Below are 24,978 nucleotides of genomic sequence, written 5' to 3' on the forward strand. Positions count from 1 at the left end.
ATTTCTCCTCTACAGTTGCCATCGCAGACTTCCCAGCAGACACTCACCTGATATGAGACCTATTTAGTGCACAGAGGGAATCTGCCTGAACCATTCCACTGTTAAGTTTTTGACTACTATGGAGTCAATTACTGTGGAAAATTATGAATTTTGGATAAAAACTCATAATAGGAAGACAGGGAGAAGCTTTATAATGTGGAGCAATTGTAAAATAAGTGTATCTGTATGTGTCATTTTAGCTTGCAAACTCAAGTTGGATAAAAAAGGTGACAAATCTGAAAACGGCTTTGTGTCAGATTTTACACAGAAAACAGTAGGTGAGGGTGTTTTGATGAACTGGACGGGTAGGGTTGTATACATCAACCGCAGGAGCTAGCATGGCTAACTGGCTAACTACAGCAGTCCAGTTGATTCATAGTTGATTTATACAGCATTTTATCAACCATTTTACTGTCATTAACCTCTGTTACTGTAATGCACTTACCAAGCAGCATCTCTCATTCTCTGCTGCTTGTATTATTTTGCTGTGCGGTTATAAAACAACAATATTAACAAACAATATTTTCCGAATTAGCGGTCAATCCCATCCTCTTTCCCAAATGGACACTGGAGAGCTTTGAAATTTTGCGAGTCAAAGTTCAATCAGATTGAACTCCAGAGGCCAATCGATTCAAATGTGTCTTGCAACTATCCACAGACAAATGAATGTGAAGTGAAATCCAGACTAATTGCATCATAAGGACGAGGTAATGGTACTGTAGCTCAGTTAAACGGCAACATTTAAAGTTACAGCAACCGAAAACAGTTGCACTCGTGGTCAAACAGGATCCTGCATCAAGTGTAGATGTATCTGATTTGCCCAGACTGAGCTAAATACTGAGCTATCTTATTCCTTCCTTCCTCAAGAGCATGGGAGTTGCTGTGGTTGGCTGAACACCCAGACTCTTCAGAAAGGGTTGGTCAGTTAACTTGTATGTTTATTTATAAAATTTTATTTCAGCGCTCACTGGTACCAAGATGTACCATATTTTTTCCAAAAATAATTCAAGCATTCATTCATAATCTATTAGACAGTCTGAATATCTTCATCTTCCTTGTTCTCCATGTTCCAGTAGTGTGGCAAAATTTTCATTTAGATACAAAGGCACCATTTTGTCACACTCAAACCAATCGGCATCTACCACGGCTCGAAGCTGAAGCCAATGTGGAAGTACCTTAAAGTGCAATGCCACCAATGACCGCTAGATACTCCAACTGACTCCCATTCAAAAAGCTTCAACTTCTCTCTAGAAATACTAAGTCAATCATTTTTTCAGCATCTCATTCTGGTCTCAATCTCTAAATTCAAGCCCTCTAATAAGTGTGTTGTTGGTCATTTTGGAAATTATTGCTGCGTTAATAGGATTTGAAGACTTATAGTAGCTTTGATGTCTGCTGTGTGGCCGTTGGTTGACACCAATCAGTTTTAGCATTAGCTTTGGACCGAGGTATATGGTATTTTTAAATGTGCAAACAAATTAAAAAAAAGAAAAGAAAAATAATATAGTTCAATTGTGACGAACACCACATCCCACCCCACTTCAAAGTCCCCGGATCCCTGAGAGGGGGGCCTATTTGTTGTGGGGTTCAGAGCCTCTATTAGATGTATAACTTAACATTTATCTATCCATCGCTGTCCATGTGTGCATGTTGTTTCTGTCCTCACCTGCGCCACATAAGACAGGTCTGAGATGAGAGAGAAGCTGTCAACCTCTCCTCGGCCGATGTATGTCTGCAGCAGAATGTTGACCTTGCCGTAGCCGTTCTCCACCCCGCCTGCAGCAGGCAGCTCACAGTAGTTACACAGCAACTGATCCAGCTCCTCCATCTCCTCATCACGTACCTGAAACATATATCAGACACATGATAACTTATTGTTTTCATGTCATAGTTTCAGTTTTTAGTTAATAATTACCATTGATACCAGTTAAAAGGCAGGCCCAATTTAGGGCACTTTTAAGGGCTGATAGATATTTTAGACCTAGACAGAGCAGATGTAGGAATGCTGGCATTTCCTGACTTAACAGAAACATGAAGTTGTGTGACATCTGCATAGCAGTGAAAAGCAATGTTATGATGATACACATGATTTGGCTAAATGGAAGCAGTACATGCAAAATAAAGGGGACCTAAAACACAGCCTTGAGATATTCCACCATTCAGAAAGGCAGAAGATATAAAATTACCCATAGCAAGAGTGGACTGTATGCTATGAAGGTAACAAGATTAAGATATACTGTATCAAAAGCAGAACTTAAGTCAAGTAAAATCAGAGCAGACCAGTTCACCAGACCATTGGTTATTCGTAGAGCAGTGTCAGTGCTATGCTTTGTTTGAAAGCTGAATGGAACTTTTCATGTTAGCAGTTATTTATATACAAGATTATCTAAAATCTTTGTTTGAAGCAAAGATTAAGAAATCAGTTTATAATTGGCTAAGCCCTACCCATCTTTGTTACTGTTGCTATGCCTGTCCAGCTTTGCACTCTATCACTGTGCATATGCAGGCATAGGGTGGCAAATTTACTTTTATTTATAAATGTATTTATTCTCAATTATTTTTGAAAAAGCAAGTCCTTGGTATCTGACAGAAGCAGACAAAAGCAGGCTTCCTATTTGTTAATCAGCTAACACTGATTTTCAAAAGGGAAACTGATGAAAGGCAAACTTTTACTTACTCAATTAGTTAGCAATTTCAACTCTAAGAGTTTGTGGCTGGCTAACTTATTTTTAAGAACAAAGTAAAATATTTTTTAAAATGCACTTAATGACGACATACATGATATTATGCTAAAAAACCTACAGCCTCCAGACCTCAGGCAAAACGTCAGCATTCTCACCATGATCCATATAGAAGACATGGAAATAAAGCAGCAGCATTGTTCTTGTATTACAGGTGAGCTACTCAGCCCTTTAGTACAGTATGATCAGAATAGATAGAGATTGTTATGTTGTTTAAACGTGGCTCTGCTGTGATGCTTACAACACATTTGGACAAGAGATACAAAGGATAGATTTAAGCTATTGTTAGATTTTCAGACTAGATGTTGATATGATGTTGACAGCCTTAGCAGTAGATTATGTTTGATGCCCTCTCACCTTGAGCTGTTCAAACTCCTCTGCCTTAGACACAATACTGAGGATGTCCGCTTCTGTTCGCTGGGAGTTGAAATGTTCATTGAACGTCTTCACAGGTGGAGGGAGAAGAAATATAAGTGGTTAATGTAAAAAAGTTTTGATAATGACAAGTCGTTCTGTCTCATACAGTGATACATGTTAAATAGGGTGTAAATGCACAAGAATTTAGCACTATAACTCAGATACATGTGGCAACACACATAAGGTGATCACATTTATAAGGTTACAGTGTGATAAAAGAACTACATGGAAAAATACACTCACATCCATATCCACAGTATTTAACCACATACTAGTCTAACCAACAGGAGAGGGTCAGTATGAGAGATTTTGATCCAAGCAAACTTAATCTATAATACAGCTACTTCTGATCCAACTTTATCTGCATCAGACACAGTACATCTGAGTAACACTGCATGAGGAGCAGTGTCATAGATACCAATCATTTGTTTTTCCTCATAAGGGTTAGAATGGATGACATTCAAAATAATTAATAATCATAATTCTGGGTCTGTTAGTCCCAGACTGTTAGTGGGAGTACCAGCCCAGAAGGGTCCACTGACCAAACCTTAATGAATGCTTTGATATCATCATGTAGAGTGTAGGTCAGTTTCTCCAAAGGTAATATTATTAACACTCCATACAATGATCCATCTTAAACAATCCAAAAATTGAGAATGGTCTTCCTTGACAGTTTTGCATTATGGATATTTTTTGCATCATCCATATTTGTTGCTGATATACATGGAAGGGCTGAAAACTTTAAATCATATGCAATCAAGGTGATCACTATATATTTGACTTCTCTCCAAAATGCCTGTATCCTTGCACATTTCCAAAACATGTGTGCATACGTACCAATTTCTGTGCTACATCTAATACTTCCTCTAAATAACAGTCTATATTGCAACCTGTGTAGTCATTTAAATGAATAGTGAGTGATCCTATCTATTATCTTCTATATGATGTACTACAAGAGTCTGCCATTGTCTTCTATAATGTAACCTGTACCATCAGCAAATTGTAAACAGAGGAGAGAAAGGAATCTATCTGGCATTGCCTGTGTAAGAATTTCCTGCTTGTATGATTTTTGGAATAAAATGTTGTATTTGTAAGTAGAGATTGCTGTAATGAATACATATTCTTCGTGCTTCTTTCTCACAGAGTTTGACAAGCTCCTGTAATCCCCTTTCCTGCAATAATTGGATTCTGAACTGGCTTTTCTCTATTATGTTGAGAGACTTTCAACACTACACAGATTAGCCAGTGTGACATACAGTATACTGTTATGTTACCTATTGTAATAAAACATCACTCATAGTGGAACTGGGAGTTAGTTTTTAACAGTCTTGACATTTTAAGTATAACTTAAGTATCGGCTTAGAGTAATGTTTATGGGTCTAACACTGAGAAACTCCGGCTGAATAAGTGTTCCAGTGATGTGGTGCAACCCTGTCTACCTCTATGGTGTTGTATCTGATGTAGAAGTGGCTAGAGGTCCTGCCCAGGTCAGTGGAGGCAAAGTAGCCAGTGCGCTCCTCAAAGCGGATCATCCTGGCCTTGTCCAACTTCCTGCCTGACTCCACCACCAGCTCCTTCCTGTACAGCTCTAAGGAGGGATCCATCTGAAAAATTTGACATCTTTTCTTTGAATCCACAAATTACATTCAATCACAATGGATTCAAATGTTTATTATGTATTTGTTTCTACTGTTACAAATGTACACACTCAAAAAATCCTGACCAGATTTTTGCTTAAGGTAAGAAAATTAGACATATAGAATAAAAGAGATAACACTAGACCACCAACCTGAAAAGCCTTGTGGTTGATGCCATATACCAGTGGGTTGGCCCTCATACGAACGTAGAGGTAAGTATAACTGAGCCACTTCACTGCCTCCTCCACGTTGGTGACTGTGCCCAGAGCAATCTGCAGCAGCAGGAGAGAGAGAGAAACACTCCTCAGACACTGTCACTAGCATCACTGGTCTCTGTCTCCATCTAGTGGACACTTGATAAACCTGCAGCCTAAAAACAAAACATCTACTACGCTGCCAGACGTCTTAACAGTACAACACACTTTGGACCGCAATGTTAACAGGCATAAACATTACATTTATTTCATGTTATTTATTACTTGTATGTTTATTTATTTTCTTTCTTTTTTCTGGTGTACAAGTAGCAATTGTTTTTCTGCTCTTTGTTGATTTACAGAATGAGTCCTTCAGATCACACACATCAGCAGATTTCACTTATGAATAAAACAAAAATGATCATGAGGTGAGACTTACTTTTTCAATTACCATTCGAGTGCCACTCTTTTTCAAAGTCCACAGACCTCGTATTGTGTCAAAATATATCCCAAAGTTTATCTGAAGCTCCAAACAGTTGCAGGGGAGGCTCAATGAATGGAAGTGAAAAACTATTACATTAGTTATTACATTAGTTATTAAAAGGAGATTGCATAGAATAGCCTAAATGTGTGTGATTTGCTTAAAAAGATAGTTCAGAGATACAGTAGTTTGGGGGAATTTTACGGTTTTTCCCATCTTCTCAGAATCAGAAGGCATTTATTTGTATAAATGCCTTCAGACAGACATTTTTTATGTATTTGGTGTAGTCTGAAGTATGTGGAAGAGCAATATCAGGCTATTTTGGCTCAATTGTTGAGTGTCTATGGGATCAAATAACATAATCATGATCCCATAGGCATCTAGGAATTGAGTGAAACTAAGCAAGTAAACTGGGGGGAGGGGTGTGGAGGGGGTGCCTTTTCCCGAGATTTGTCTGAAGGGAGGCCCACAGTCTCAGACTTTGAAAACCACTGAGTTAGACGAATTAAGCGGAAATCTTCCAAAGTTACAGTCTTTTTAGTACAAATTTCCCTCTTTTTGTTACTGGAAACACTGTCCAAGGAAACAAAAAGGAATTTTGTACTTAACAGACAGAAGATATCCACTTGATTTGTCTCAGACTGCTGAAGACTCATATTAGCTTAAAATAAACTTTGGAATACATATTTACACAACACTAAAACTGTGGATTCCTCCATCACTTTACATTGAAAGTGAATAATGAAGGAATCTCTTAATGTCCGGTATGAACAGGAGGAATGATTACAGTAAGAAAAACCTGTATCATCTTTCATATGGCCAACTGAGATTTGGAAAATTGTGAATCGATCCTTAAATCAGGGATAGACAGCAATGCAGAATGCTCTGGGACATTTTCTCACACATAGGTCTTCATTTCACAGTAAACTTCTGTAATTAAGTAACCACCTATATCATACAGGATGATGAAACCTGTTGAAACTTGCTCCAGTTAAGTCAGTCAAGATTTGACTGAATTTTGTTTCACTTCCTGATGCAGAAAAAGCTAACAGTTAAAAAAATACATTCACATCTTTCTTTTCCACGAATGCCTTTATGTTGTTTATGAATAAGTTTTTCCAAAGGACTGAGTGAGACTGAGTGAGACTGACCTCAGCGTTCAGGTTGTCTGCCAGGCTGTCCAGGAACTGACTCTCGATAGGGTTCTGCTGGGTGAGTAGGGTCAGGTAATGACTCAGCTTGTCATGGGTGGTGATGATGGTGCCCTCACCGTACTTGTCGAACTGGGGACGACCTGCACGTCCAAAGATCTGCATGACGTCCAGGATGCCCAGATCCACCAGGGCACCGCGCTTGGCATCATAGATCTGTGTGCCCTGTCACACACAAAATAAAAAATGCATTCAAGGACTGGAAACATGCAAGTGAAAACATTTTTGTGAATACCTGATTGTGTTCAAATAACAAGCAGCTTGTTTTAGATGTATGTAGAGTAAAAGTTACAAAGTCACTGTTACACATGGCATTTCCCCTGCAGTCCAATATCGATGAAAGAGCTCATTAATTGATATGTAAACCATTTATGTTACCATTTATGACAATGTTATGACATTTTAAGTTAAATTCATTCAACATTTTATCTGTCATCCAAAAAAAAAATAGTTTTTCGATATTCACTTTATAATGACATGCATGGTCATAATGGTAAATGGACTGCATTTATACAGCGCCTTTCTAGTCTACTGACCACTCAAAGCGCTTTAGACTACATACCACATTCACCCATTCACACACACACTCACACACTGATGGCACAGCCTTCGGGAGCAGTTTGGGATTCAGTATCATGCCCAAGGACACTTTGACATGTGGACTAGAGGAGCCAGGGATCGAACCACCGATCTTCTGATTGGTGGACAACATGCTGTACTTCTTACGCCACAGCCGTAAATAGGTTTCTTCATATGCGACTACTACTACTACTACTACTTTACTAGCTAAAAATGTTAACATAAACTAATGCTACTGTAATTGTATAGATGTTAAAAAGGCTACCATCATGGATGAGGCATCTGCATGTAAGATTTTGACACAGACTTGAACAGATTTAGTGCTGATACAGTTTCAGCTAACATTTAAAACTCAACTATTTATTATCAGTTTCTTACATACCACCAATTTTACAATTTTATATTAAAATTTAAAGTCTTCATTTTATTGCTAAGCTCTGCTTCAGGAAAAAGGAGGCGTTTGACTAAAAGAGCATATCGACAAATTCACCCACTAGGGTCTCATAGGGCAAAAATTAGGCATGGACCCTAGAGATGTATTACAGAGAGCTGGATAACGCACAGGGAGGTAACCTGGCTGTCAATATGTCCTGCTGGCCAACCCTAGTACTGCAACATCAAAATCCCCTGCAACCCAAAAAGCATTTTCCCATAGAACACCATAATAAAAGAGACATCTCTAAAACCACACACAGGATCAGTTATAACTCTTTGTATTATGAATTTCTAAACCATGAACATATTATATTTGTTAAACTTTTCCAGAGCCTAGAAAAGCTATTTTTGTGTGGGTGGTGTCATCTCAATATAAAGTCTATGGGCTGACCAGGCAGGGCCAAGAACAGAGACACTAATGCACATTTGCAGTGGGCTACACAATACGTAACCGACTGAAGCATATAGAAGAGGGAAACCTTTTTCTGCTTATATGGTGAAAGAGCAACTTTCAATGGAATGAATGGGTGCCGCTTGGAGTCTGTTATTAAGTTCTCAAAATACATCCAAGGCAGAACCATATTGCACTCCCCCTTTTGGTTAGTTAGTTTTGGTTAATTTTTGATAATTTTATTACATAAAAATGTATTGAAGAATATACACTATGTAAGCATGATATTAAGTAAAATGAAGATATGATATGTATTAAAACTTCATAGGCATCATAGGTATTAAAACTAGATTTTGCCTCAAGATCAGGTAAAATTGCAGAAGCCACCTTAAGGCTCTTATTATTTCAGTGTTTGCTTCATGTTTAAAGGAGCAAAAGACAAAGCAAGACAACTAAAATGCAAGAAAGAAAACAAGAAAGCAAAACAAAGAAAGTCAAATAGTGAGAACCTTGATGATAACAGCATGGGCTGGCAGGTTCACTCCCCAGGCCAGGGTGGCAGTGCAGACCAGCACCTTCAGGTGCCCTTTGGAGAACATGCTCTCCATCAGGCTACGGTCAGACCGCAGCATGCCAGCATGGTGGATCCCAAAACCTTCGGGAAACATCTCCTTCATCTGCTTGTTTCTGGAGCGCTGGATCTGAAAGAGGTTGTAAGACAGGTCAGTTTGTAAAACATAAGAAAAGAAAAGTGCTTGAGGGAGTGTGAGGGAAAGCAACGAGCACAGGGTTTTTGAGTGTCAAAACAGGGAAGTAAGCCCAGATCCAATATAATGTTTGACTGCAGAGAAACAAGAGAACCCTCACAGAAATTGACCTGAGTTATTACTGTTGCTGTTATATTTTGAAAGAGTAACAGCAACAATAACATAAACATCTCAGAATATAATGCACTCTGGAACAAGAACATGACAATGTGCAAGGGGCCCATAAATTATAGTTGAATCAGCAACTGTCAGAAATCTTAACAAAAATTTAACACAATAAGCTTCACAAAGGCAGCATTAATCATCAGAGCTATTGAGGTGGGTTATAATAAAATGCACTAGTATTGACTCGCTGTAGATTCCAACGGATCTGCAGCTAGCGACCACACACACAGACAGTCAGATTGAAATGTGTGCTGGTGACTGACGGCAGGGCTGTGACCTGGCCGGGATTGAGGGGAGTCCTCATCATAAAGCTTTACCTCTCTCTCTGGGTATCTAAATGGAGGTCAGCACCCACCAGGCCTCTTCACCGCAAAGAGAAAGCCCATTACTGCTGGCAGCTGTCTGCCTCGCACACACTGACTGAGTGTTTGTGTTACAATGGACCTCTGAATTTGTATGCAAACCTTGTGGATAAAGGTGGAGGATTGAGACTTTAAGTAACCAATTGCAGCTCCACTGCTGTCTGACTGAACACAGGTAAAATGTCACACGAGTGCAATGCAAGTTTTTCTTCCATGAGGTGAAAATAATACAATGGTTTAAGTAAAGTGGAAAACAATCGTCCAATTTGGGATAAGCCTTTTAAAATAATTATTTGTACTGGAGAAGGTGCTTTTCTTACTTCAGTGTTGGCTAATATTGATATTAGCCATTACTAACAGCTAAATGACAGATTCCCTTTATACATGTGAAATGCACATTTCTAAAATGTCCCTGCACAGGCTGTCTTACAGTCCAAATCTGGGTTTAAAATGTTGCAGTGAGGGCAACAATAACAATCCTTTGTAAACTGACTGTTTTGAGGAATGCTTCTATCTCTATTTGACCAAAAAGTCTTCCAACAAAATATATTTCTCACTGGCTTTAAAAACAAGGGATAAGCCTTCTTTAATGATTTCAGTATCTCAGATGCATGGCGCTTTTCTCACCTCACTGCATATTAATATTCATTCTTTTACGCCATTCATCACTCTCATTCAAGAATCGATTATTTTTTCATTGACCAGACACTTAGTCTAAAATTAGACTAAGTGTCTGGTCTGCTTATATGAAAATATCACTTTATCTGACCATTGTCCACTATTGTTAAGCCTCTATTTTTCAGAGAAGCCAATGACTCAAGGTATCTGGTGACTGAATCCCCTCCTGCTGTTCAACAGTGAATACATTCACTCTCTTTCTGAGCATATCAACATGTTTTTGGAGATCAACTCTACTCCTGTTATGTCACCATATTCTATCTGGGACTCAGTGAAGGAGTTTGCCCTAGGCAAGATCATCTCTCATACTTCATATGACAGTAAACCATGTAAATCCAGGCTGCTGGAATTACTGATGTCCTAAAACTCGACAAACAATATGAAACTTATCCTAACCCAGAATTGTATAAGAAAAGGCCTTCACTCACTAATCTGGCAGTTCAACTACTGCACAAAACTCAGAAAACATACTCTGAATTTGGAGATAAACCCGACAAACTTCTAGTTCTACAACTAAGACCACAATATGCACACAATTCTATCCTCCAGATCAGATTCCCCCAACAAGATGTCCTTACCAATACCTCTGATATCAATAACTGTTTCAAAACTTTCAGAATCTTCTGCAGATCAGTCTCTGCGTAGGTTGCATTTCTTGGCAACCTACCTATCCCCTCCATCAGCCAAGACACTAAGTCCCAACTTGATCAACCTCTCTCCTTATATGAAGTAACCCAGGGCATCAGGTCTATGCAGAGTGGCAAGTCCCCAGGACCCAATGGGTTCCCCATTGTGTTTTTTAAAACCTTCTCAAATATCCTGGTGAAATCCATGCTTGACATGTACAATAAAGCCCTTAAAACCTGTACATTGCCACAGTCCCTCCATCAAGCCTCTATCTCTTTGATTCCAAAGAAGGACAAGGATCTACTTGATAGCGGCAGCTTCAGGCCCATAAGTCTGTGCCCAGCTGATGCCAATGTCCTGGTTAAGGTTCTAGCTCGAAGGCTGGAGTCCATCCTACCAAAGCTAATCCACAATGATGAGATGGGTTTTTATTAAAAACAGAATGTCTTTCTTCAATATTAGACAAGTATTAAACATATATTCATTCACCTGCCATTCCAGGGTCGAGGGAGATCCTGGCCCTTCTTGATGTGAAAAAAGCATTTGACTGCATCAAATGGGATTATCTCTTTACCACTTTGCATAGATTTGGTCTTGGCGAGGGGCTTTATCTCCTGGGTCAAGCTTCTGTATACATCTCCCCTAGCCTTCCTTCGCACTAATGATGTCTCCTCTCCTTATTTTGAACTGCAACAAGGGACCAGGCAGGGGTGACCTTTATCTCCAGCTATTTGCACGGACAACATGATCTCGGGTATCACTGGGAGGGACTGGAGCAATAAATCTCCTCATATGTTGATGATGTCATACTTTACTTTATCAGAACCAGCCACATTGCTGCCTTGAGTTCTCCACTGTATTGAATAGTTTGGTACCGTTTCTTGTTACAAACTAAATATGAGCAAGAGTGAACTGTCATCTCTAAATGTTGCTGTCAAGGACTTCCCCTGTCAGCTGCCCCATTCAAACTGGGTCAAAATGAGTTTAAATACTTTGGAGTTAGAATTACACAACAATTTGCAGATTTATATAAAAAGAACTTTATTTCTACTCTAGAGTGCACTAGACTCAACTTTGCTCTTTGGTCCTCTCTCCCCATCTCTTACAGGTCATGTTAACTCAGTAAAAATGATGCGCTACACAAATTTCTCTATCTTTTCCAGACGGTCCCAATCTTCATTCCCAAGTCTATTTTTAAAACATTAGACCAAACCATTTCTTCCTTTATATGGAACAAGGCCCTGTTAGAATACAAGAGACACTCTTACAGATGCCAAAAGCATCAGGGAGGCTCGCCCTTCTAAATTTTGTATGTATGGAAACAGTTTAAATGCCACTGCAGAATTCAAGCAATTCCAAAAGTCTCTCCCTGTGACAAAAACCCCATTTTCCTCCGTTTCTGAATGACAATACCTTTGGGATGTAGCATGAGAGAGGTATTACAGCATTTGAATATCTGTATATAGATAAAATGTTTGCTTTCTTCTCTCAATTGTCCCTGAAATTCAAACTCCCCAAAACTCAACTTATCAAAACTTTCATATTTGTGGCTTTGCAAGGAAAGACTTTAAAGATTTTTCGTTGCTTCCACCCAAAATCTGCTAGGGTAATTACTGGTAAGTACTGGAGACCAGTGTCCACAACAAAAGGGTTGTTTCCCATCTATATGACCTTATCACAAACTTCACACCATCTCAAGACCTATCAGTAAGACAGCAGTGGGAGACTGATTTATACTGTGAGTTTCACGATGAAGAGTGGAATGAAATTTTAGACAAAATCCATTCCTCCTCTATCTGCGCACGTCACAGTCTTATCCAACTTAAGCTCATTAATCAAATATACTAGACCAAGGTCAGGCTGTCTAAAATGAAACCTGACATCGACCCCTTATGTAATAGACGCAAGCAGGCTCCAGCTACATTGATGCACATGTTTTGGCTTTGCCCCACACCATTTACCTTCTGGAAGTCAATTTTGACTCTATTTCTAAAGCGTTAAAAGCAATCATTGACCCTTCCCCTCTCATTGCTCTCCTTGGCCTCTCACCCAAAAGTATTCCTCTCTCTAACTCCCAGAAAGATGCTCTGGTCTTCTCCACCCTAATAACCAAACGGTTGATTCTCATGGGCTGGAAGTCTACTCAACCACCTTCTCATATGCACTGGATGAGAGATTTAATGATACATGATAAAGCAAGGCAGAGATGTTTCATTTTATTTGGGACCCATTTATTTCTATCTTCTCTTCTCTCAGTGCCGATGAGCTCACTCCTCTACTAATTCAACAAATCTAACTCACTCTTGACTTTCCCCATGAACCTAAATCAACCTCATACCAACTTCCAGAGACATCACCTTTCCTCCTTTTATTTATTTATTTTCATTATTATATTTTTTGTTTTGTGTGAGTTTTGTTAAGCTTTAGGTATGTGTATTTCATCTGTTGTGATAGTCTAGTTGTTGCTGTCAGGGTAGTGGGAAGGGATTGTTATGTTTAATCTAAACTATTGTTATCTCTTGTCTTCTCATTTACATGAAAACAATAAAAACTAAGTTAAAGAAAAAAGTATATGAGCATTTTCTGATTTTTCGCCCTTATTGACAGGACATACCAGTTTCTTAGGAATTACACTTATGAACAACTAGATTGCAACAGCAACAGCCAGGAGCCCCAGTCAATGTGCTGCCTTAACTGACTTTAGTTAGTGCACCTTTATTGCAGGCTGAATTGATTCAGTTTTAAAAATGAATATCTGGAAGTGTGTGCTGTTACACAAGTGTGCACAATTCATGGTGTCTCACCCTCAGGTATAAACAGTTTTGCCTTAAGACATGGACAGATGGCACTTTGTACGACCCAGTTTGTTTGAAGCCTTCACAAGTCTAGCCTATGCCATCCTCACCTAACTATGGATGTGGAAGTGGATTTGTTATGCTGGTACCCTTCCACTTCTAGTTCTATGCTTTGTATAGTGATTTTATTCAGATGACCATCCAACAAAAATGACGTAATAAAACAAAAAGCAACCCTTCTACACCGTCTAAAGCGATATACGTCTGAAAACCAGTCCTCAGGGCCGGCTTGTGCACTGTGCTGGTGAGATCCATGTGAGTCGGGGAAGGGAGGTAATTGAAATGCTACGGCTGAGGCTTTGCTTTGAGGTGTCAGAGTGTGTTACAGCCATGCTTCCAGCCTCTAATCTAAGGTGAGTTAGCGCTGATGTCTGCTGTGCCATGGCTGTATTTGAGATGGCAGTGACCTAAGCTCCTGATCAGGTCCCATTAGGCCCTGCCGCTCGCTGTTGCTCCTGCTGCAGAGCTCACTCTGTCCACGGACAGCCACCTGCCAGCTCTACTCACCGTCTATCATGGTTGGAGCTTGCAAAGAACATCAGCTAACACCAGAGCTGAAATAAACTATTCAAGAGGCTGTCAAACTCTCTACAAGGGCCACAAGATAGATCAAGGTGTAACTAACTGGTTTTACATTTTTGAGGATTTAATTTGGGACTCATAGATCTCTGATCCTTTATGTAACAGTGTGCAGGACAGAGGCAACTGCATTTTTAGAAATGTGGAAGCATCAGTATTTTTTGCAGCACATCACAACTTCAAAGCTGAGATTTCAAAGTGTAAAATCACACCAAAATGTGGCAAATGATACCTGGGCTCTGTGGTGAAGATGGGAACATCGAGGGCTTCTGTTTCACAGCATCACAACCAGCACAGACTCCCATCAGCACCAGAAATACTCATTTACTTTGTTAAATTGAGGCAGAATGGCTAATTGTTGATTTCACTTAGTGGCCCTTTATAGTCATAATGTTTGGTGCTCTGAGAGGCTGACTGTTAATGCTGGATAGGCAGGAGAGAGTGGGTGGATGAGTTTCCACTTCCACCCACTCTAGCCCACTTTTCTATCATGATCTGCCTCTATCTCTTAATATCACATTCAGTTTTAGCTCCATGTAAGAGGGACACTTACTATGTCTACCTAAAATCACTGTCAGGCCTGCAAAAACTTTGTGTCACCGCAATTTATCAATTCATCAAGGTATTAATAAGACTAGATGTAGAGCACAGTGTATTCCATCTGATCTGCATGAAGTGTTGCTATATAAGATCTGATGCTCGGCTATTTACGACCCATTTTTCACAAGTCAAGAGAGCAATGGAGTTCAAAAGAAAATGTTCTATGCTTCTGAACATGGAATATTGTTTGAAGACACATTTAGAGCTGCAATAGTGCATTCTTTTTGCATGACTAAGGTAATATGAGAGGAAATATTAGTTAAATGGCTTAATGTCTGCTAAAAAAAAGATAACTGATTCAATAAAAACAAAAAAAATCAAAAATCCAACAAGCCCATTTAATTAGTAAATGAACAAGGCTATAGTCACCTCTCCCTTCGGGTCTTTTCTATAAAACGTTGTAGATTTTACACCTGCTTTCCCAGAATTTCTGATGCAATTTCCTCAGCCACAGTGGTAAGCTGGAAATGATAAATCAGTTGCAGTAGCTATTTGTATAAATTTCCACTCTCTTGTTCTATAATTTGTGCCTCTTAACATGAATGCTTTAAAATATATTTTACATGAGCCCAAACATGCAGTGTTTCAGTGGTGCTGCTGGTTTCCAGTTATATGGTACCAGGCAAACAAAAATGTGGCTGTTTAGCAACAAAAGAAGGGCTGACAATTCTTATGCACTGTCAGGCTGCGTTGAAACCCATGAAAGGGTGACCTACACAGCAGCTGCAGCAGTAGCAGCAGCAGCAGCAGCAGCAGCTTCAGTCCTCTGTCTACACAGGATGCGTTCAGGTGCATTAGTTGTGTAGATCACCTGTGTTTTGGCAGTGTTAAGAGGCCAACACATTATGACTCTAGTTACGTGCATAAAACGGAGAAAAATAGACTTGAATGCAAGTAAAACACAAGCTTTTATGAGGCCAGTGTAGACAAATGATTAAAATAGAAGTGTATCTGTTCCATCAGACGTGCCTGAGACAGATGACTGAAAAACACATTTGAAACATGTCCTGTGTAGACAAGCCTTTTGTAAATATCTCCCTTACCCCAGATGGCCACCGGATGTATGCTGGAGAGTGCCTCACATGCCGCACACGTCTCCACTTTACTATCTTTATGCACCAGCTCTATTTTTTGCCAGAGCAGCTTGCATCTCTAAAACGTGAAATTCATTAGTGAATGTATAGAAACGCCTGTGTTTTTTGATAATTGACATTAAATAAATATTTAAAGAAACATGGCATGTTATTCACTTTACGTGCTTATAGCAGACCTACTTTTCTTATTCATGTCATTTCTCAAACAAAGTCTATGAAGCAGAAGTAGGAATGCTACAGTTTCTCTCTACTAATATACAGTGTATATTAGGATATTCAGATACAAAATAAAGACAGACAGCATGCTGCCTACAGTGACTGAATTGAGTAAAGTGTAGTCACGGAGTATCTGTTACCATAGCAATCATAAATGAGCTGCAAACGTGTTTTCATTATGTCAAAAAACACAAAATGTTGGCAAAACAAGTCAAAACAATCTTGTCTGGTGAAGAGCAGATTGCTCCACTTCTGAAACCCTTCCAGTAGAATCATGACAGAGCCGTGCTGCAACCAGAATGCGACCTAGCCACCAGAGTCTAAATATTTCTGGAGGTTAATTTTAAAGTTTAACATAGTCTGAATATCTAGAGTAACAGTGGAGGTCATATTTGTGTGCATGAGTATGTACCAGTCTTTTGTTCTTAAACTTGGTGGGTGGCACAGCAGGACAGTTAAAACTCCAGTCAGCTGTTTTAATGCTGATGAAGAAGCAATTAAAGAGGAAAATGGACTTGCTATGCACTACCATGATAACATGCAAGGCCGCTCCCTGAGGCAAAGACACTGCAGATGAGCCATAATACCAGAATCATCAGACTGGATGGAGAAGTACTCAGACTTTTCTCCACACTGTCCCACTATTTTACAAAGCTGTGTTTCTATTTACAGCAGTATTTTTGTTGTACGTGTGTTTATCACTCCACTGTGTCATTCCTATTTCCACCAGCCTTTGAGCTGTGGCTCATTGTTGTTGATCAGTGTACTGGGGAGCTGCTTTGGCACAGTGACAGGCTGTCACGGATCTGACACAATGAAAGGACCGGTGGTGGACTAGACTTGTAAAAATAGCAGCAAATGAAAGCAAACAGAGACATTAATGAGCCTTCTCTGGTGTTGCTGTGGAGTCCCTGGAGGCTTCGCACTCACAAGCATCAGTGTGTCCGCATCGGTGTATCTTGTCAAACAAAATGACATGAAAGCTGCACATCTGAAGACCACAGAGATGGAGAGTTTAAAGAAAAAGACGTCCTGACAAGCAAAGAGAAGGTGTATCATCAGCACATCTGCACTGTCTATCTCTGCTGTTAAATCATAAGCAATTTAACAGTGGTTTCTTAAACGCCGTGCAGCTTGACGTCAACAGATAAATCTTTACTACAGCATGCCATGAATGTCCACCATCTCAACCATAAGCTGGTGTTAAAGGTATTTCTTCACAGCCCTTACTAACCAATGACAGGTCTGTAAAAACCATTTGTGTAATGGACCCATGGGACCACAAGGTGTCTCTTAACCTCCACAGTAGAATGCCTTTCTCCTCTGCAAGCAGCTGTATGGTTTCATCTCTGAGAGCTGGATATTAAAAAGCGGGGGAGACAGGGAGGTGAAGGGAAGAGCGGGGATAGGAAGGTAGAAGCTGGATTGTCAGAGTTGGAGCAAATGAAAGTCAAACGGGCTCTCACATACAGTTCTCTCTGGGGAGAGCTTTATAGCAGAGGTTTCCTGCACACGGCGACGATACGATACGCTTTACATGCTCACTGTTATCTTGCTTCTTCTTTACATTCCCCAGGACATCATACATATTTGTAGCCTCAAATCCATGTTTACTTATGATTTATATATTATGATATTGTTGTTTTAATACCTTTTTAATACTAAGTAGAGATTAATTTCAAACCCAGAGTCAAACTGTACAGTATATGAACAGTTTAAATGATGAAACTGGTGATATCAGTGATTTCTCTCTTTGTCAAGAAATCGCATGTGCAGAGCCAAACCAACAACGAATTGATCCACTAACAAGTATTGTGTGTGTATCAAAGTTTGATATATCTTATTCCTCTGTGCTATTGAAAACACATCAATGAGCAACACCATTTCCCCGGTTAATGTGTTCCTTCATGTCCACGCTTTCTGACCTCCCTATCTAGAGTGTGACACTCAGGCCCAAGCTCATTGATTCTGACTGAAGATGTACATCTTTAAAAAACACCTCACAAACAGTTTCATGTTTAAAAAAGGCTCAGTAAATTCCTGTAACAGCTGGTCACTGTAATTTTCAGCAAACATTCCTCAAACAGGAGGAAATAGCGCATTTGTTGGGGACTATTTTCAGCGGTGGATGAATCCACATTTACTGCTATTAAATAGTGAGTATTTCTGGTAGCAAGACAGTGTGTGTGGGATTGAGTCTAAATAAACTACAGTGTGTGTGTTCATGGTAATGAAGGAACATGTTGCCCAGTGCAACAGTGTGACTTATTGACATGTTTTTAAGTTATTTTTAAACATATCAGGTTTGGATAGATCAATAGCCATATCATCAACATCTGCAAAGTCCAGTTTTGTTTATTGAATTGTGTAGAAAAATTTAGTGTAGACAAAATAATTAAAAAATACTATTTTTTCCATTCCCTTCCTCTTTTCACCTAAAGCAATTATTTGCCTATTCTTCCAGTGGGATTAAGCGATGAACACATGAAGGAGTGATAGGCTGATTTTCTTCTTGCTTTAAAGTGGATATGAAGCAGTCAATGAAGTTAACATAATTTACAATAAGGATTTCCACTCTAATCAACAATTATATAACAAAAATGACAAATATATTAACATATAAAAGAAAATAGAAACTGCATTTTTCATGGCAAGGGTGCCACTATCTCACACCACTATAAACTGTCACTGGGCTGGCTGGACTGGCTGAGTTCCACACATACACCGATAGTGACAGTGAAAGATGGCGACTGGGGAGCCACAACACAGGAAAAGACAAAAAGGAGGCCACTATTGTATTGCTCCTAGATGTCCAAATGAGTTTTATCAGGTCAAAGCCAAGGACAAAACAGTCCATTTTCATAAACTGCCACTGAAACAGAGAACAGTAGGCTACTGCTGTGCTGGCTATCGCAATTGAAGAGAGAGAGCCCTCTGATGGGCACTGACCGCAGGGTTTGCAGTCAACATTTTTTGGAGAAAGATCACATAGAGGAGAAGACCTTTGAGTCGGGCAAACCAGTGGTTCACTGGACCAACAGACTAAAGGCTTAAGTTGCTCCATCTGTTTTCAATTTCACTGCTTATAACATTACCAACACCAACACATTACAGACAACACAACACAAGTGTTTCCAGAGGACACCTAAAAGTTATGAACACATCTGCAACACCACTGATGAATAGCCAACTTCAATAATATCATGAGTTACAAACCATGGCAACAAGAGGCATTTCCAGATGTGTTCATCATTTTTAAGTGTCCTCTGTAAACACTTCTGTTGTGTTATCTGTATTGTGTTGTGTTGTCTAAATTTGCAGCAGGTTTTCTAAATGCTGCATATGTGTTGTCAAATTGAAGATGTGTTCTGAATTTGCTTGTGTTTTGTTTATTTGCATGTGTTTTCTTAAGCTGCAGTGTGTTGAGCTCTCAGGGCCACCGTAGTAAATTATCGTTTAAGCCTTGATCGTCTGACAATCCATCCAGGAAACTGTTTGAGGCCTGACTTGTTGTTCTGTTTTTTTTTACCATCCTGGAATTGTCTTACAACTAAATAAGCATTTTTGATTGGCCAATGTGTGCTCTACCTGCTCACTACTGCAATGGTTTTATTCATGACAAACATGTCCATAATACTAATGAACCAATAGTAGTAGCAGTAGCACTCTAGCTTTTGCCTTTTACTGAACATACATTTTAGATTCTGTCAGTTGATCAGTCTCTAAGAACTAGTATTAGTAACTATTACAGCACCTAGTAAAAATAGAAAAATCAAAGTAAAGACCAGAATAGAAACTAGACATTAAAAAGATATGAGCATAGAAATGCTTCACTGTCTTCACTATCCAAAGGAACCAACCAACCCCGTACATAGACAATGGTGTCACTCCAAAATGGCAGAGTGTTAGCTAGATAGCTAGCTAGAAATTATGAAAATAAATTTGTCATATCTGTGGTTTTAACAAAACATGCTGGTTTCAAGTCCCCTTTAAGATCTTTGTTTCTGATGATTTCAATTTTTGCCTCCTCAAGCAGTCAAGTTGTCGAGCATTAGGCAACAATTAACATTTAAACACGCAATTTAACACACACCATAAACACTACTGTTTCTCAGTAGGCAAACAGTGCTAGCAGTTCACTTACAGTAATTACACTATAATTACAGTAAATGTTATGTTCATTAGATTGGAAATTCAACAGAATTTTTTCATTATAGCGATAAAATTATTTCTGGGCAGCATTACGTTTCTAACCAAACACAAATGCTATTGCTGATTAGTTGTACATGAACTGTATATTACCCCAGATTTTAGGAAACCTGATGGTCTTATAACGAATATGTCCTCTTGTTATAATAAAAAATCTTATATTTTACTTTTCTTTGATTAACCTGGTCAATGGTTCATTGAGATTAAAATCTTTATCAAGAGAGACCTGGCAAAGAGGGCAGCATTAAACATGCTAACTTGATCTATATGTCTATAATAAGAAAACTTGCATTTATATCAAGATGTGTGTGTGTGTTAATTTTTACTGAGTGTTTCACCTCTCTTCTACAGAGTTACAAAGCTTGAGTAAGGCTGAATGAGGCTCTGGGTTTGTGCTGAGTGTGGACCACAACATGTTGCTGACATTAAGCACATGTAATCAATCAACACCAATACTCTAAAGATGTAGGCCTATCCCCCAAGGTTCTGATGTGAACTGTAAATGACAGAGATAGTACAACCAAAGAATCCTCTCTCACCCACCAAAGGCAGGTCTGTAGGGCTGTTTTGTAAAATGCCCCTTTGGAGAGTGTTTTCTGAATGTTTTCACTCTTTAACTAAACAGTACTTTATAATCACCCGCTCACCAAACACTGTATTTAACAAGAATTGATTTGAGCGGGTGCATTAAGATATCTAAGCTTGATTGACAGCCTCTCCAACCCCCGAGATAAAGCCAATTAAATAACATTAGGAGAGAGGAAAATATAGTGGAATCACTTCTGACTTTTAAAGCTGGATAAATAAACGCTAAATTATATGACTGACCTTAGAGGTGCTTAGAGGTGCTTATTTCACTGCATATGCATATTGGAGATTAAAAAACACCTATAAATATTAATGTGGGGCAATTTCCAGATTGCAAATATGCAGTGCATTATCTCTGTGTGGGCTTAGAGTGGAATCAGCCTGATGCCCCTTCCTTCACCAGAGCAGACCGGACCAACAAACACTCAAAGATGGACTAATGGAGTGGATAATACTCATTATATTGGGACACAGGCAGAAGAGCAAGTGAATTAATGTACAGTTAGTGCATATATAACGGGATTAATTTATGAACATATATTGTAGGAACAGTTGCACAATTGCTTTTAAAGTACTGTTTCAAAGACTAACCAGGCCACAACGCACCATTTTTAGTCCCCTGACGTAATCTCTTGTCTCTATTTCCAGTTTTAGAAAGCATGAAAAGTGATCTGATTTGTATACATATCCCATTTAAATAGAGGGAAGATTAGAGACGCATCAATCTTGGCTCAGCCCCAGGGAACGAAGGAAAAGGTTACTAAATTTATCACTCTGCCTTCTGTTGCAAGAGATTTAAATATGGGACTTGGAGTCTGACTGACCGTCCTCTGAGGGAGAATATAGCTCCACCTCTGTGTACTCTCGCAGCACAGAGACCATTAATTACACACACACACACTCAAAATTGCTGTTCCGCTCTCATGCCTGCACACACGCAATATAGAACCACACCCATGTTGTATAAAGTTAAGTGATGATAGGATGTGGATCAGGAAATCCAGTGCTCTCTTCTTTAATCTGAAAGTATTGGTCTTTTTGTGAGGTTGGCAGTTCAACTCCCAGGACCACACACTACATGGCTCCAAGTGTGAATGTGTGTAAAAAATGTAAAAATGTAGAGCAGATTAGTCCCAGGAACACTGGCTGCATAAATAAAAATTGAAAAAAAAACATTCATAATTGCTAAGTCAAGAAGAACAAGGATCTCTTCTAACATACAGTATTTGTATTATTTGTATTTTATGCCATGAAACATTTGGCTACATCTTTAATTACTTTCTACAATTATGAGTTTATATGGACATCATTTTTAATCCCACATTTGATTCCAACCAGAGTCCAAACCTAATGGCTCACTGCTGTTGTTGTTTTTGAATCATTTTCTGTGTTGTGTAATCTTATTTTTCCATCATTTATGTCCTGTTTGTGAAGAACTTTAAAAGTCCAGTGATACAGTATTGCACTTGTTCTGGCTCTTGGTATTGTTAAGGGACTGACTGAAAGAAAGAATGGTGAAAATTGATAAACTAGAGGCTGATATATCTTGATTCTCCGATCACAGTGTGGCAAGTTAGTGGTAAACACCATAACCTCTGAAAAGTGTTGTCTCAGCCAGCTGTGCTGCAATCTCAGATGAAAAGCCAGTATTCTCCCTATAATTGTACAGGCCTGGCAGGCCGCCAGGCCAACGAGAACCCCCACCGGGCCAAAAAATGTTTTTTTAAATGCCAAAAATAATGTTAAATACCCATTCATTTGGAAATCAATAGTGTGGGAGCCTCTGAGCAGAGCTGTTTCAAAACATGAGTCAACGTCTGTGTCATTGCCTGAGAAACTCCTGGTAGCGTAGCTCCTTCTAAGGAACAGGCCAGTGCATAAGTGAATGAGTGGTTAAGTAAGAGAGCAAGCGGTAGAAAAGTGATGGTGAATGTGGGTGGAGCAGAGGAAAAGGTTAGCAGTAAGTTGTCAATCTGTCAGTAAATGTACAGTACAGGCAAGAGGGTTTCAGTTCATAAATGCTGCAGCTTCTCAAGAAAAGTCTCGTCTGTTATTTCCCCATCTGCTGGAAAAGTGAAGGGGGTTAGCTCCGAAGTTAGCGACAATGGGTTAACCTAACCTGACAACACTAAACAGAGAAATAGAGATTGTTGAATGCTTTTCTACCTGTTTTTCACACTGGCCGTAGTCTGGGCCCTGGTCTGGTTGAAAGAAGCACGTTTCCCCATGGTTCTTTGCCATCTCAATCAGCCCCATGGCTGTCTTCACTGTGGCATTACGAGCATGGACGAACACCATCACCTAAGATGGACAGAGATACAAGGTGAAGAGGTTCACAACATCATCACATGAGCACACCATTCAGCATATTTCTTCTTCATTCTTCATTAAGTGCATTAATAAGGTGTAGATCCACCAAGAGCTTCTCTGTTCCTTGTCATAGCTTCTCCAGGTGAGTTCAACTTTACTGGATGGATGAACAGCAATTCTCCAAAGATAGTCTCTCATTTGCTGTTCAGGCAAGACACCAAATGTTGTCTGGCAAATAATAATAAATAAGGTTATATTATTCTACTAATTGATTAGTTGAGTGGTGCCAGTCTTACTGCTCATCACATGTCTATCTCTGAGCAAGCATTTTGACTTTATATGCATACTGTAGGCTTCTTTGTCCTCTTCTTCTATGGTAATTTTTGGACTTTTTAGTATTGGAATTTGACTTGTCCTGGGCTGATCCTAAGGATTGGTATGGAGGCAATCTGGGCATATATACAATATAAAATAATATTGATTCTTTTGTTACTGTACTCTACTGTGTTTTGTCCACCTCACCCTGCTGGTACTGTAGTGCTGCTCTGCTTTTCGACAGCCTACAGTGCAAGCTTTTCCCTGCATGGATGAGTGAAAATTAAGGCTGCACTGGCATGCGCGACTGAGTTCTGACATTGCAAAATGGCAAAATACACATATTTGCTGGACTCTGATGCTGACAAATCTTTCATCATGTGTCTTATCTCTCCTCTCTGGAGCGCTGTGGAAAACAGTCAGGTGGCAGCTTCTCGTTTATTGCCAGCAATGACGGTCGCTTTCACTGGCAGCAGGTCAAATAAGCTGTCACTAATTAATGTTAATTCTGTGAGTAACTTGATGGCAAGCCAAAATTAAATCTGTCTGTTGTCTGGTTACAGTGCTCTCTGGAGCCGGTGTCTGTACATGACCAAAGATCATGAGGGAGGATACTCAACTCTGTAACACCTCTGTACAATTTCAAGTAGTGTTTTTGAAGTTCCCACAACTCCAACAGAGTGATACCTCTTCTCTGTGGCTGATCACGTAACTTCATATTTCAGGAGTTGCTTTTTCCCAGTTATGCTTTTATTCATATTACACCTATGATTTGAGTGAACCCGGACCATCAGTATTTGGATCATGAAGCATGTTAAAAATGAAGTGTGCCATATTTGATACAGTACACTACACCTGTTATTTCACTGTGTCAGATACAAACTTAATCAACATTTAGTAAAAAACTTGATCATGAAATCCCTAACTGAAATATATTATTAGACCATACAATATTGCATGGCTGCGACCAGCTGTGTGTATGCTCCAAGCATACTGGGTCCGAAGAGACCACTGCAGCAAATGTTATTTATTGAAGGTGTTTTATCAGCACCGCTGAGCTGTGTGGAAGCATTGTCGGCAGTAACCGCTGGCTTCTCAGCTTATTAAACTTCTCTGGCAGCATGCTTTCCAGCAGGAGGGCGGTGAGAAAATCATAAAGGAAATTTCATCCATCAGATCCTCCCAGATTAAATTAATATATGTCACAGACACTTCTTGACAAGTTAATATTGAGCGAAAAAGACGCCTCCTCGGCTGAGCTGTGGCCTCAGTGGCCTCAACCTACGAGCCAGACCGGACCATTGTATCATTTCAGCCAAGGAGATAAGAAAGTTGTCAGTGGTGCAGGAGAATCAAGTTGGTTTACAATTTCTCAAGGGCTACAGAAAGGTTCATATGAAGTGTGTCTCTGAGGGAAAGAATGGGCAATGGAGAAAAAAAAAAAAAGCAAGAAAAAGTGTGTGTATGCACTTGCAATAAAATGATGCA

General features: G+C 39.4%; 1 protein-coding gene across 1 annotated transcript in view; it reads right to left on the reverse strand.

Moving 5' to 3' along the window:
• ascc3 (activating signal cointegrator 1 complex subunit 3) overlaps window positions 1-24,978 on the reverse strand; it is a 175,511-nt gene that overhangs the window by 52,170 nt on the left and 98,363 nt on the right. The window contains exons 14-20 of the mRNA XM_042422838.1: window positions 23,032-23,166; window positions 8,635-8,826; window positions 6,661-6,885; window positions 4,987-5,106; window positions 4,637-4,801; window positions 3,138-3,224; window positions 1,706-1,882 (exon numbers count right to left, since the gene is read on the reverse strand). Of these exons, the coding sequence (XP_042278772.1) occupies window positions 1,706-1,882; window positions 3,138-3,224; window positions 4,637-4,801; window positions 4,987-5,106; window positions 6,661-6,885; window positions 8,635-8,826; window positions 23,032-23,166 (1,101 nt within the window). The remainder of the gene's footprint in view (window positions 1-1,705; window positions 1,883-3,137; window positions 3,225-4,636; window positions 4,802-4,986; window positions 5,107-6,660; window positions 6,886-8,634; window positions 8,827-23,031; window positions 23,167-24,978) is intronic.

The sequence above is a fragment of the Thunnus maccoyii genome, chromosome 10, assembly GCF_910596095.1.
Source record: "Thunnus maccoyii chromosome 10, fThuMac1.1, whole genome shotgun sequence".
Classification (NCBI taxonomy): Eukaryota; Metazoa; Chordata; class Actinopteri; order Scombriformes; family Scombridae; genus Thunnus; species Thunnus maccoyii.